Source organism: Pteronotus mesoamericanus, unplaced genomic scaffold, assembly GCF_021234165.1.
Source record: "Pteronotus mesoamericanus isolate MK-2021 breed Mesoamerican mustached bat unplaced genomic scaffold, CSHL_Meso_final contig_202, whole genome shotgun sequence".
NCBI classification, from domain to species: domain Eukaryota; kingdom Metazoa; phylum Chordata; class Mammalia; order Chiroptera; family Mormoopidae; genus Pteronotus; species Pteronotus mesoamericanus.
Window position 1 is genome coordinate 1,696,435 of NW_026555086.1, and position 12,955 is coordinate 1,709,389.

General features: G+C 62.3%; 1 protein-coding gene across 1 annotated transcript; it reads right to left on the reverse strand.

Moving 5' to 3' along the window:
• Nucleotides 1-2,450: 2,450 nt before the first annotated feature.
• Nucleotides 2,451-9,726, reverse strand: POP4 (POP4 homolog, ribonuclease P/MRP subunit). The gene is made up of 7 exons (XM_054570291.1): nucleotides 9,539-9,726; nucleotides 8,022-8,074; nucleotides 6,336-6,559; nucleotides 4,668-4,745; nucleotides 4,463-4,524; nucleotides 3,210-3,311; nucleotides 2,451-2,587 (listed from the first exon to the last, which is right to left on the reverse strand). Exons 1-7 carry the CDS (start codon nucleotides 9,543-9,545, stop codon nucleotides 2,451-2,453), a joined length of 663 nt encoding a protein of 220 aa, XP_054426266.1. The 5' UTR covers nucleotides 9,546-9,726.
• Between the last annotated feature and the right edge of the window lie 3,229 nt (nucleotides 9,727-12,955).

A 12,955-nucleotide genomic window follows, 5' to 3' on the forward strand; every position in this document is an offset into this window, starting at 1 on the left:
GCCCCCTGCGGCCCTCGTGAGTCCTGTCCCCACCACCCACTGGTGCGGGAGCTCACAGGGTGGGGCCGGGTGGGCCTGTGGCAACCACGCCCCGGTGACCGTATCACTGGCCTCTTGGTCCCTGGAGGTCCAGGGCAGAGACAGCCAAGACTCTGAGAGGTGGAGACGTTAAGATGACGAATTTAGTGACACGCCCATTTCTTAGGACTTCGGGGTTCTTTGCTTTACGTCCACGATCCTCGGGCAGCCAGCGCTAGGTCGCTCAGGCCACTGCGGGAAGGCCGGGGGGCCGGGCCAAGTCAACGCTCAGGGCCTGCGGGCCCCGCCCCCGATGGGCTCACGCATGAGAACACGCAGTGTGTTTCGAGTCCTGCGAGCTCTCAGCTGGCTCCCGGGGTCCACGGTGCCATCATCTGTGACGCCTCCCCCGCCCTGCCCCCCGCCCCACCGTCCTAGGTGCCGTCAGTCCTGGGGAACGGCTCCGTGGAGACAGACCCTCCTCTGTCACACGTCACGGCCTCTCCCGTGAACAGCGCAGCCGCCCAGGGCTGAGGGGCACGGGGCTGGCGGAGGGCGAGCAGCCCAGCCCTGCAGCGTGGGGGTGGGGCCACACGGGGGCGCGGGGGCCCGGGTCACAGAGGGTGGGTGAGGACCGCAGCCAGGGAGCGGGGACAACGAGGCAGGCGGAAAGGGGAGACGCCAGGACTCAGTGAACTCGAGAGACACGGCCTCCCAGGGGGCCTCTGGCTGACGTGAGTGGACACACGGGACCGGGACGGCTCACAGGGGAAGGCAGCCGTGGGGCAGTGCCAGTGGCACCGGTTTTCATCCCCTCGACACTCGGAGCAGCCGTGAGGGTCAGACGGTGGCTCTGGCCCGCGGGGGACACGCAAAGCCGACCAGGACATAGAGTGGCCGGCCCGCCGGGGACTCCAGCCCCGGCACCCCAGCCTGCCTCCACATCTGCCTACTCAGCGACGTTCGCCCTTCACAGCTCGGGAGAAATTACCAGGAGTGCTATTGACTCTAATTTTAATTTGTCTACCCCTCTTGTTAATGACGTCTATTTAAGACATCCATTAAAGGCCCATGAGGTTAATTAAATGGACAATTCCCATTCAGTTCTATTAGAACCCCCCTGATTAAATTAATATTATAGACATTTAACAGATGTCTTAATTAGGCATTATAGCTACGAAATGCAAACTAAATTAGAACTAAAGCCGTTGTCCAGAAAGAGGGCTTTTTATTGCTAATTTATGGCATTTTGAGGGATATTCTTGTTTACTCTTCAGAACCTGAGAGACAAGCCATGTGACACCCAGCACCCAGACCGCGCTGTCCCGAGGCCGCATCTGAAGCCGCTGCCCAGATGTCGAGCTCAAAGAGCCTTCAGACGCCACTGGAGTCCGCAGCCCCCAACATCAGTGAGTAACCAGCTGGGGTCTCCGAGGAGCAGAGGCTGCTTGGGCCCCACCCCGGGCTGCTGGCCGCCAGGACCGGCGTGGGTCACGTGCCCCTGCTACCTCCGCTCCGGGAAAACCTGGTCCAGTGTCACGGCCCCGCTGGAGAGAGGCGACAGCCAGGCCCGCACTGCAGGACAAGGTGAGTGTCCCCGAGAATCCCTCCTCCTGGCCCGTGGGTTAGAGCTCTCCCCACCCCCATGCTGGGTGCGGGACCGGCATGGAGCCGTAGCCCCACGTCCCTCCCACGCCCTCCGGCAGGGAGCCTCCCTGTGTGCCGGTGGGAGGTCCCCCCAGCCGGGCTGTCGCTGGCCCCAAACAAGGAGCTCGGCTGCCTGCAGAACAGAGGGGGGGCCTGGCAGCCCCGGGCTCCTGGTACGGGGACAGCAGCCGGGCCTAAGCTCTGGTCCGAGCAGGCCACGGCCCCCACGGTGAGAGAGCCTGGGGTCCAGTGGCTGTGCTGGGAGCGCTGGCAGAAGGCCCAAGCGCCCAGCGTGCGTGGCGGGCAGGCCGGCCGCGTCTGAGAGCGGGGGCCAGGCGGCGTCGGACGCACAGGGCCACTGAACCGGGACTGCGGAAGGCGCGACCCGCACAGGCTCACCGGCCCCGCCCCAGCGAGGACCGCGCAGCGGGGACCACAGCCCTAGCCCGGAGCCCAGGCCTACACACGCGCTTTATTATCACACACACAGCGTGGTCACCACAGGACGCTGAGAAACAGGGACACCAAGACCCAGCGCCCTGCCCCTCGGGCAGCGCTGGCCGCTGTTCCCTGCAGCCTCTTCCCTCCCGGCGGCGGTAACAGTCCAGGCCGCATCGCTGCCCGCCCCACCCCCGACTTCGCTCCGCACAGGCCGCTGCTGCGCGGGCGACGACCGTGTCAGGCCCGGCTCCCGCCAGCCAGGGGCGTCTCCGGCCGGCCTGGCGCCCGTCCTGCACAGAGAGCGGGGGCTCGGCGTCCGCACTCCTGCCCTCGGTGGCCGCTGCTCACAGGTCAATGGTGCCCTTCGCTTTGAACTTCTTCGCAGACCTCTCGCTGGCCCGGAGCTGGAACTTGCTCCCATAAATGTAGGAGAGGAAGCCGTCGGTTTCCACGGAGAACACGCAGTTTTGCTTGGGGATGACTGAGTAAAAGCAGGAGAGAAGGGCGAGGAGGAAGCCTGGCGGCCAGTGCGCGCTCGTGCAGGCGCCACCCCGCGGCGTCCCGAGCAACGGGCTGGGGCCCCAGGGCGCTCTGCCCGCCCGCCCCTCCATGCCTCAGCAGCAACTGGACCTCGGGGCCCGGCCTCCCACCCCGGGCCTCTGCGCGAAGAGCCACACGCAGGTCTCCCCCGTCCCTTTCGGAAGGGCCCGCAGCTTTAACTTGGCAGGAAGCCTATAGCCACCTTCTGAGGTTAAACCAGAACCAACGAATCGACAGGGAAATGGATAGAGGCGGCAGGAGGAACCAGCTCGAAAATTAAGGGACCAGACCTGCGTGGCTGCGGGCTCCAAGGGCCGTGTGCTGCTCACGCCCATGCGCGAGGGCGCGGCCCCGCAGGCGAGGGGCGAGTGCGCACGGCCTCCCGCAGCCCACGGGGGCGCCACTCAGCCCTCCAGACACGGGCGCTGCCGGGCGCCCTCCCTGTCCCTGCTAGGCTGCGCCCCCGGGCCGAGCCCCGGGGGTGGGCACGGTCTCTGCGGGGCCTGGGAGCCCTGAACACATGCGTCAGGACCAGGGGCGGTGCCCCCGCCACAGCTAGGTACCTTTTAGGCGGTCCTCCTTGGTGACGATTTTGAACACGTGCTTCGTTTCCTGGAGCAGGATGCCTGTGACGCCCACGTAGGACGGGCACTTGGATTTGGTGACTGAAGAGGAAAAGGCAGCTCAGCCCCGGCCCCTGTGGAGCCGGGCGTGGGGGGAAGGGGTGGTCCCTGGAGGGCGGGGACCAAGCTGCCGGGGGCCCCGGGTCCCAGCCCCGCCTTTGGGACTCTGGCCTCCGCAGTGGCCTGACAGGTGTCCGGGGTTCGGGAGCCAGGAGGCCACACGTAGCAAGACCCACGGGGCCCAAGCAGAGGCCCACGGGGAGGCCGTGTGCACGGGGCCGTGTCCCCTCCGGGATCTGAATGCACACTGTCCGTGACGTCTCCCGACTGCTGAGCTCCACCAAGAGCGGGCTCCTGCCACGGGCCGCCTGGCGCTGGCTGAGCTGAGCGGCCACCACCGGCAGCAGGCCCCTCACCGGGGCCGCGGCCCGCACGACCGCAGACACCCCCTGGGCACCTGGCCCTGCCCCAGGTCGGTCTGGGCGTGGTGGGGCGCGCGGCGGACCTGGCGTGGCTTGCACGCAGCAGGTGCTCACGGGGGAGGGGCACCCCCTCCCCGCCAGATGACTGTGTTCTCTGATTGCGGGAGGGTACAGAGAAAACAAGGTCAGGGTAATGGGGGGCCCCCTGGCAATGGCAGACCTCAGGGGGAGCGGCCTGAGCGGGGACCTGGATGAGGAGTTGGTCTGCGAACACAGACTTGCTGGGTGGGGACACCGCCGGCGCCGGGCAGCCGAGAGCAGGCCGCCGTGGTCGGACCGGGCCGAGGACCTGGGAGGGGCCTTCAGGGCACAGCCGCGTGTCAGCAGCCAGGCTGGGGGCGGCAGCGGCTCGGACTCGGGGGCCAGCCGCGTGGGAGGGCTGGCGGCGGGGTGGGCAGAGGGACCACGGGGACACGCCCCGGCTCTCGGCCTGAGCGGCCAGAGGGGCGTCAGTTCAGAGCTGACACCGAGAGGCAGGGCCCTGGACGGAGGCCCCGCCCTGGGAGCCGGGCGGCGTGCGCCCACCGGGCCCCTGCGGCGAAGGCGCACCGACCACCGCGAGTGCGCAGCACACGGCCCGGCCGGCCACGTCGTCTCCGCCCCAGCACTGATCTGGGGACGCCGTCAGGCGAGGGACAGGCTAACATCAGGCACTGCTGCGCTGCCCGAGCGACGGCCGGGCACTGACGGCCGCGCTCTCGGCCCGGTTACCTGAAACGATGGCGCCATGCAGGTCCGCCTTCAGGAGCTTGGCCTGGATCGTCTGCGGCTGCCTGAGAGGCAAACAGGGTCCCGCTGGTGACGCGGCTCAGGGCCCCGCTGGGCGGCGCAGCCACCGGCACGGGCGGCTGGCTGCTCAGTCCGTGCGGACAGTGACCACAAGGCGCAAAGGCAAGGCTGCAGAAAGGCCACTCACGTGTCTGGCTTGAGGCCGTTGCATAGGTCCCGGATGTACTGTTTCCAGAGCTCGTGCAAAGGGAGAAAGAGGCTGTATCTGTGGCGAACTCAGGAAAAGGTAACAAGTGAGGCGCACGCTGGGGGTTGTAACGTCTTAAGTGCAGAGCCTGGCTTCACACCAAGGATGACCTGGGGTCACTGGGGCCTTGTATCAAGTCCGGTGCTTCCACCTCTCAAACCCGTTTCCTCACTGTAGAGCCTTCCTGAGGCTGCACTTCTGCTAAGACGAGGAAGGCACGCCTTCCTCTGTGCCTCACCCTCCCCGCTGGCTGGACGTGGCTGTGGCAGCCGGAGCTCAGGCAGCCGCCTGAGACGCCGAGGGGTATCTAAAGACTCTGACGCAGTGAGGCCAACCGAGGGCCACGCCGCCTGCCACACTGGCCCCGCACAGCGTTCACTGGGCTTCGCCTCCCGAGAGGGAGACGATGTCCCTCCTGTTTGAGCTGCTGTCCCCTGGGGGCTCTGTGCTGCAGGCAGCGACCGGATCGGCCCCCGAGAACAGGAGGTGCTGGCTGTCGCGCAGGCCCCCGTGTGAGGGAGCGGGTCTGCCTGGACGGGACCAAGCGAGTGGTGGGGGCAGGGGTGGGGGAGCGGACAAGGGGACCCTGAGGCCTCCCCCTGGGGCCACTGTCACATGGCCTGGGGCCACTGTCACATGGCCTGGGGCCTCGTGGAGAAGCCGCGCACAGGGAACTGCGGGCAGAGAAACAAGAGTCTCAAGCTCAACCTGAAGGGGGCGCGGGCGGGGCGGGGGCAGCACCGGGCACACCTGCAACAGGCAGCGGCCCCTCCTGCTCCCAAAGCCCGGCCCACGGCTCGAGGGGCCGTGGACAGAGTGACACGTTGTCTCGTGGGTGTGGGAAGCTGTCTGGCGCAGGTCTCGAAGCATGAGTGCACAGACGGTGCCAAGGCACGCGTACCCCGGGCCGTGGCGGGGCAGGGCGGCGTGTCAGCGGGGGCAGGGGGCACAGCCTCCCACGAAGAGCTACCTGTTCCTTGTGGAAGCTTCCGGAACATGTGGGCAGCACGTCTGTGGCATTAAAAGCCCAGCGGGTCATTCTGCTTAGTGCTATTAAGAGCTATAAACAGATACATGCTAAGAAATCCCAGTTCCTCTTTCCCTATAAAAGCTGAATGACAAACAGCCTGTTGCCACAGGCAACGGGACAGAAGCCAGCCAGTCTCATCAGCCTTGGCATTCAAAGCTAAACCCAGCCCCAGCCAGTGTGGCTCAGCTGGTTAGAGCGCAGGCTAAACCGAAAGGTCACCGAAAGGTCACGGGTTCAGGCCCTGGGCACATGCAGGGACTGCGGATTTGGTCCGGGTCTGGGCATGAGAAGCAACCAACTGATGCTTATCTCCCTTTCTTCCTCCTTTCTCCTCTCTCTAAAATCAAAACCAGTAAGCCAGTAAGTAAAGTCAGTCAGTCCTACGTGAGGATTTAAAAAAAAAAGGGGTGGGGGACGAAAACCCAGTCGGTATTGGTAAAGAAAGGCTGCCCCCTGGTGGCAGCAGCGGGAGAGGCTCCCTTAGCGCGGGCGGAGCAGGGGCTTCCCAAATTCCCACCCAGACCAGGAGCCAGGAGCACTCAGCGCCCTCCCGGAAGAAAGGCAGGGAGGCAGGCTACCTCTGCTGCTCCGGTTTAACGTCGAAGAGCCGCAGCTCCCTCCTCTGCCTGGCAGAGAGGCCCCGGGATTTCTTCTTCGTCTCCTTCCGCTTCCGGCGAGGGAAGTACTCCAGAACCACGGCCTTGCGCTGCAGCTGGTCCTCGCGGGCGCGCGCGCTCATGCGGGGCGTGCTGCGCTTCAGGAAGGCCCTCACGAAGGCCTCGGCCCGCTGGGCTCCCGGGTGCTGCGGGGGACAAGGCAGGGTGGGGATCGCTGCTGCGTGAGGCACAGCCGGGGCTGCGTCTTCCCACAGACAGGCCGCCTCCGCGGACCGGGGCTCACACAGCCCCCCGCAGGCTGCGTGTCCCCCACCCACAGCTGTCCCAATGCAAAAGTCACACTCACATGCCAGTCTGTGGCTGTCATGCAAGACGGCCAGGTCAAATGCCGGCTGCCTACCCTGCTTCTCTGAGATTATTCTGATGAAAAGGAAGAGAAACCACCTCTGTACTTGGAAGAAAAGACTTCCCTGATCTTTGGCAGGGAGACTGAGGAATGTATGACAATGACATGTAATCTGCGATGACAGAGGCGAGCTCAGAGCGGCCCCGGGCCCCGGGGAGATGGTCTGAACCCTGGGAAAGCGGCATGGCTGGGGCTGCAGGGCGGCCGCCCGGGGGTGGAGTCCCCGCCGTGCCGCGCCGCGCCCCTCCTCGCGTGGGTCGCCAGCCGGGTGCGTGGTCGCGGCTTCCCTCCTCGTCTGCTCCCGCCTCCCCCGGGGGAGGAACGGGCAGCGCGACTCAGCATCCCACCCACTCTCTTGACCATACAGAAGAGCTTCACATGATCGTGACGGGGCACAGGCTCCCAGAGAGGGCGTCTGGCAGCGTGACGGTCACAGCTGCCTGTAGGTCTGCAAAGGACCCCAACACCCCTGCCTCTCAAGCTGCAGTCGCCCCCGTCTGCCCCCACCCAGGGGTCTCTGCCCCAGCCCGTGAGTGCCATTGGCCGAGGCCCTGCCTCTTGGCCCAGCCATGTCCTGGACCCTGTCGTTCTAAGCAGGCTGCGACACGCTGAGGCTGCTGCATCCATGGCGAGGATGAGACGTGCATGGTGTTCAAGCAGGGCACGGCACGGTGAGCTACAAGTGCATCATCATCACTAGTGTCGCGGTGAGAGAACGATTATTGCACCATCCTAGACACCTACATGGCCCCTCCGTGGAGAAGCCAAAAAGGGTCCATCAGTCTTTCGAAATCTTGGTGTCGAGGCATCTCCCCATCCCGAGTCTGTTACCATGGCAGCTTCTGTCGCGGCCGCGTCCAGCCTCACCTCGTACATCTCACGAAATGTGACTCGCCTGCCCTCTTTGGGGGTGAAGAGGGCACAGTGACTAGATCAAATGACAGTGGCCACCAGGGCAGGCTCCCGACGGACACAGCCTGGCGTCCCCTACACAGTTGGAGATGATACAGATCACAAAGTCCTGGTTAACCAAGCCTGACCTGGGCACGTCGGGAGAGGAGACCCGCGTGTGGAGACAGGTCACCAGAACAGCAGACCCTGACTGAGCCTAACACGTCCGCAGGGACGATGAGAAGTGCGACACGGGAAAGGACACCTAGGGAAGCCCTAGAGGCTTTGAAGCCGCCGAGCCATCTTTGTCATCACCCCCCGTGCTCCCAGACTCCCTGCCAAGCACCTACCTGAACATCAAGGTCTTTTGCCTCTTTCGGAGACAGGGCGTGGTAGATGAAACCTGGAGGATTGAAAAACAGACACGATGTGATCCCTGTTGGGTTGAAGACCCAAGACGTCTTAAACTGTGAAAATAGCGATGCTTCTTCAGAGACAGGGGAATGCGGGGTGGTACAAGGGGCACAGCTGGGAAGCTTTCTTGGAAGCCTCTTATCCTGCTCTCTGGCCTCATCCATCATAGGAATCCCACAGGCTGGGCTTCAAAACAGTGCTTCTCAAACCTCTGGGACTTATTACAATGTAGATTCTGGGGCCCCACGCCCAGAATTCGGGTCTGAAGTGAATTCTCAGGTGGAACCGCAGGTGAAGCTGCACTCGTTTGGAACACCGCAGGCCAGGAGCCTGAGGAGTTGCTCAATTTGTAGTGAAGTAGCTCATTTAAAAGCTATGCGATGCAGAGAGTTGGGATTATTACATTTTGTGAACTGTAATATGTTTAAAAAGACCTTTCACAGTTTAGTATCTATGAAATTAGAATGTACGACATAATTGATGTTGTCCAAAACTGATAAAATACAGTAGGCAGGTCTGTCTTCAAGCTCAAAAAATATATATATTGACCAACATGGTTTCGACCTCTAAAAACTTTCACTGCTGCTTCTCACTTAATTTGTCTGAAGAAGAGAACTGTGGCACTCGGGACAGAGTATGGATGTGACCAAAATAAGCATAAGACAAAGGCCTGGTTTAAGGGCCAGAAGATTAGAAAATATGGTTCACATTACACTCCATAGATTTCACCCCACTTCCCTTGTGTGTCCCTGCATTCATCTGATACAGCAAACCAGAGCGAGTACAGGTTTTATATACAGAGTCTGGTTCTCCCTCCGGTGTAAGATGGGGATTACAACCCGCCTGTAGAGAGCAACTTGCAAGGTCCACAACCCCGGGAATGACTGCTTCACCTGTCTCAGGTGCCTAGACCCGAAAGTCTTTTTTTGTAACAATGCACATCTAGCGGTCACTGAGCACTCATTACTTGCCATCTACCTCCTTAATGGCTACACATATTTTCTCTCATTACATCTTCTGACCAATCCTTTAAGGTAGTTATTAATCCTAGTATGGACATGAGAAAATTGGAGCTCAGGTACGCTGAGATGCATAATTTGATCACAGAGGCAGGGACCGGAAGCGGGGGGACGAATCACAACTCCAATCAAAGTCCAGTGTCAGTGGTGTGCAAACGCCCTGCCTACAACTGCCTACAGGCGCCTACAGAGAGGTCGCGGTTGAGCCGCGCGAAGGCCCCGGGCCGTCGTCTCGCACCCGCACCGCAGAGCAGTCGCGAGGAGCCGGCCTCCAGCTCTCGCATCCACCCCTGCCCCACGGACGGGGCCAGGCCAGGCGGGACTCTGGACCTCATTTCCCCGATGTAAGGTGCGATAACTTCCAGAGCAATCCCCTTCGCACCGCGCAGCGACCCTTCTCCGCCACCAGCACCCAGGACCCTGTCCCCGCTTACGCTTCATTCTGGACCGCTTCCGGCGCGCTCTGATGACGTCACCGAGATTGCCGCTCACGCTTCACCTCTCGCTGGCTTCGTCAGCAGCACTCGATCACCGCAGCCTCTGTCCTCAAAGTCGGTGATGGAGAGGCTCCTTGTTCCCGAGCGCGAGCCGCACGCGATGTCCACAGAGTGACACTCCCGGGCTCGCAGGCGGGGTCGCAGGCGCTCGGCGCTCCGCGTGGCGCCGCCCGTGACGTCACCGAGCGCGCCGACTGTTGGGGGCGCAGGCGCCCGGGAGAGGGCCGCTCCGCTGCGTGTCTGCGCGATGGGCTTCTTCCGCCGCTCGTGTCGGAGGCGGGGGTGGCTGGAAGCAGCACCGCTGCGACCAGGGCGCCTGCAGGGCTTAATTTTGTCTCTTTCGTTATAGCTGTGAATAATAAACTTTCCAACAAGGACACAGGTGTTTTCCCGCTCGTGATTTTATATTCCACGGGAAGTCGACGGCATTGCAGGTGACCGCCCCCCACAAGTTTATAATAAAAATCCTCACGTATCCAAGAAAAGGAAAGAATTCTACGGTGAACACCCGTGTGCGTTTGGGTCTTGCGATTGCTGCTTTAAGACCTTGAGGCCGTTCAATTGAGTTCTCAAGAGAGTCGCATTGGCAAGCTCGGAAGGGTTAAACCTCAACTATGAAAGAAGTGCATTTCGATGAAAACTGGGGCCCTTCTAGGAAATTGCCTGCCATTCCTTTAAGTCTAAGGAGGGGTCATGACCCTGAAGAAATACTAGCAAACCTGTAATGGGAACAGGGAAGGCTTTGTCTTCAGTGAAAGTTGTAATCCTCCCAGTTAAAAGAGTCGATGTATGATTTTATACATTTCACGTGTACATACGTGCATATACACACATGCATATGCACGCACGTAGATACACCTGTGTGTACACATAGGTCTGTATGCGTACATGTAGCATTTTTTCTTTCGTGTTTCTTTTAAATGACTAAACCAGGCGTGTGCGCGGAGGAGGCCTGCGCTGCTTGCCCACGGCAGGACGGCCTCGTCTGCACCGCGGCGTTGACCGCAGCATCTGCCCCGGGGTGGCTGGGAGCGCTCCGCAGGATGACATCCGCGGGGAAACGGGGCCTGGCGCCGAGCGCCACCGTAGTCTGCGCTCTCACAAAACCGGGGCAGCCTCCGGGGCTCAAGATTGTGAACTTCCCTGGCCCTGCTCTGCCCTTGACCTGCATGCTGGTCCAGACGTCGGGTATTGACAGGGAGAGCTGGGGGTGGTGCTGGTGGGGGCGTGTAGGGGGGACCCAGGCGCAGTGGTCCCAGGGGCCATTCCTCAGGCTCAGTGGTACTACTGTCCATTCTGATGTTCCTGCCAGGCACGCCCTCTCTGCTGAGAATTTGGGTGCTCTGGTTTCAGGAATCAAAAGACTGCCCTGCCTGGTGTGGCTCCGTGGATTGAGCGCTGGCCTGTGAGCCAAAGAGTCGCCCGTTCAATTCCCCGCCAGGGCACAGGCCTGGGTTGCGGGCCAGGTCCCCAATAGGGGGTGCGCGAGAGGCAGCCACACACGTGGATGTTTCTCTCCCTCTCTCTGTAAAAACAAATAAATGAAATTAAAAAATATATATATCAAAGGGCTGATGCTGCCAGGAGGGCGGCCTCGCAACCCCGCTCAAGAGGCAGCAGCAGGCTCCAAACCGGAGGGAGACCCGCCACCCGGGATTCCCGACAGCAGGGGCTGTGCCGCCGGACACGTGCAGCCAAACACCGGTTTCTCAGATCCAGGCTTCTCTGTCGATCGCTCCCGCCAGTCACTCTCGGAGGCTTTCCTGATGCCACGGGTCTGAAACACACCTGCAACAGATCTCTCCGGCTCCCGAGGAGGTTTTACTGGGATCTGAGCCCACTGGGGAAAGCTTGGTTTGGGTTTAACGATGAAGCGTCTGATGAGCAGGAGTCTCTTTGGGGTCCTCAGAGGCCTCCTCCCCTGGGCGTTTGGGGTACTTCCCGAGGACCTGGACGGTGGGCAGGGATGTCACTGCAGGCTGCGTGGGGTGTGCACGCGCACAGCTCACATGTCCCCTCGCCTCTGCTGGCCTGCGCTCAGCTCTGGGGAAGCAGCCATTGGCTCTGGGCCGTGAGCCGTGTGCTTGCACGTGTGTGAGTCCATTCAGATCCGCAACGTGGGGAAGCGGGGGCGGGGGGGGGGAGAGGAGCTGACAGGAAATCCCCCCTCACCCCTGGCGGGGGACAAGGCTGGACAGCAAAGGAACCTGGCTTTGTGGCGTGTGACTCCCAAAGCCCCTCCGTGAGTAGGGGACAGATGTATGAAGCCAGAGAGGGGCTTTGGAACTACTGCAAAACCTGGTCCGGATGTCAGGCCTCCGGCGGGCGAGCGTCCTGACAGGCAGGGGCATGCCCCTCGGGGCGCGGAGACACCTCCCACCCTCCCCGGCTCGCCCTCCGTGTTCAACAGGCGGCACAAAACGGTAAAAATCGCCACCTGCAAAGCACGAACAGGTGGGCACTGTGGTCCTTCATGAACAGAAAAGAATGGTCACTAGACCCAGACCATTGGTGACCCAGGAGTATGAACAGGAAGGCAAGGCCTTTGAAATCCTGTTACAACCACATCAGCCATCTTAGAGGGAAAGACAGACAACAACGAGGTGATTTGCACAGCTTGAGCTGCAGGACTCTGCTGGCGTCTCCTGGGAAGGCGCGCGCCTCTGTGCAGACTTGACATTGTCACGCCCCCTGACCACACACACCCTCCCTCTGTCATCGCCTGATAAACAGGTACTTGTCTCCTACAATCCCAGGCCCCTCTGCGCCCCTGAGTCTTGCTCATCAGATGAAGGGAGCCACAGGGGCTGCTTCCGGCCTCCCTGCCGCGCGGCAGGGGTCAGGTCCAGGGAAAGGGGCTTGCGTGGCAGGGTCCCGAGGGCGCCAGCGCGGCGGGGAACCCTCGGAGGGGCTTCGGGCTGGCGACGAGCTGGGCCGCGCATCTTGCCCGCTGCAGAGCGGCTCCACACGCAGGCTGGCCCCGGAATGTGTGCCACCTTCTCAGGACCCTGTGCGCCCTCGTTTGGGAGGCTTGCTCCCTGCCTGCCAGCGCAGTGGCGGGACTGGCCCCCGTCTGTCCAGTGCTGGCCTGCAGAGCCGTCAGGGCCGGGGGGTAGTACAGCCCCCTTTGGGAGCTTGGGGTAGCTCCTCTGTTTCTCTTGGGTTTTGGACTCAGTGGAGACCCCCAGGAGCCCTGGATCCTGGACGGACGCCCACACACACCTGGGGCCTGTCAGCCTCTGCCTCCGGAACAGCGCGGGTGCGGGGGGTCCCCCGCGTGGCTTCCCCGCGGGGCAGAGAGGAAGGAGGGCGGCAGCCCGCTGGCACCGAGTCGGCGGGGTTTTGATGGAGGTT

Excerpts from the sequence above, each read along its gene's own strand:
- POP4 (XM_054570291.1), bottom strand. Across the intron at positions 4,525-4,667 it reads AACGGCCTCAAGCCAGACAC|GCAGCCGCAGACGATCCAGG; the intron begins GTGAGTGGCCTT and ends TTTGCCTCTCAG. Across the intron at positions 3,312-4,462 it reads GCATGGCGCCATCGTTTCAG|TCACCAAATCCAAGTGCCCG; the intron begins GTAACCGGGCCG and ends TTTCCTCTTCAG.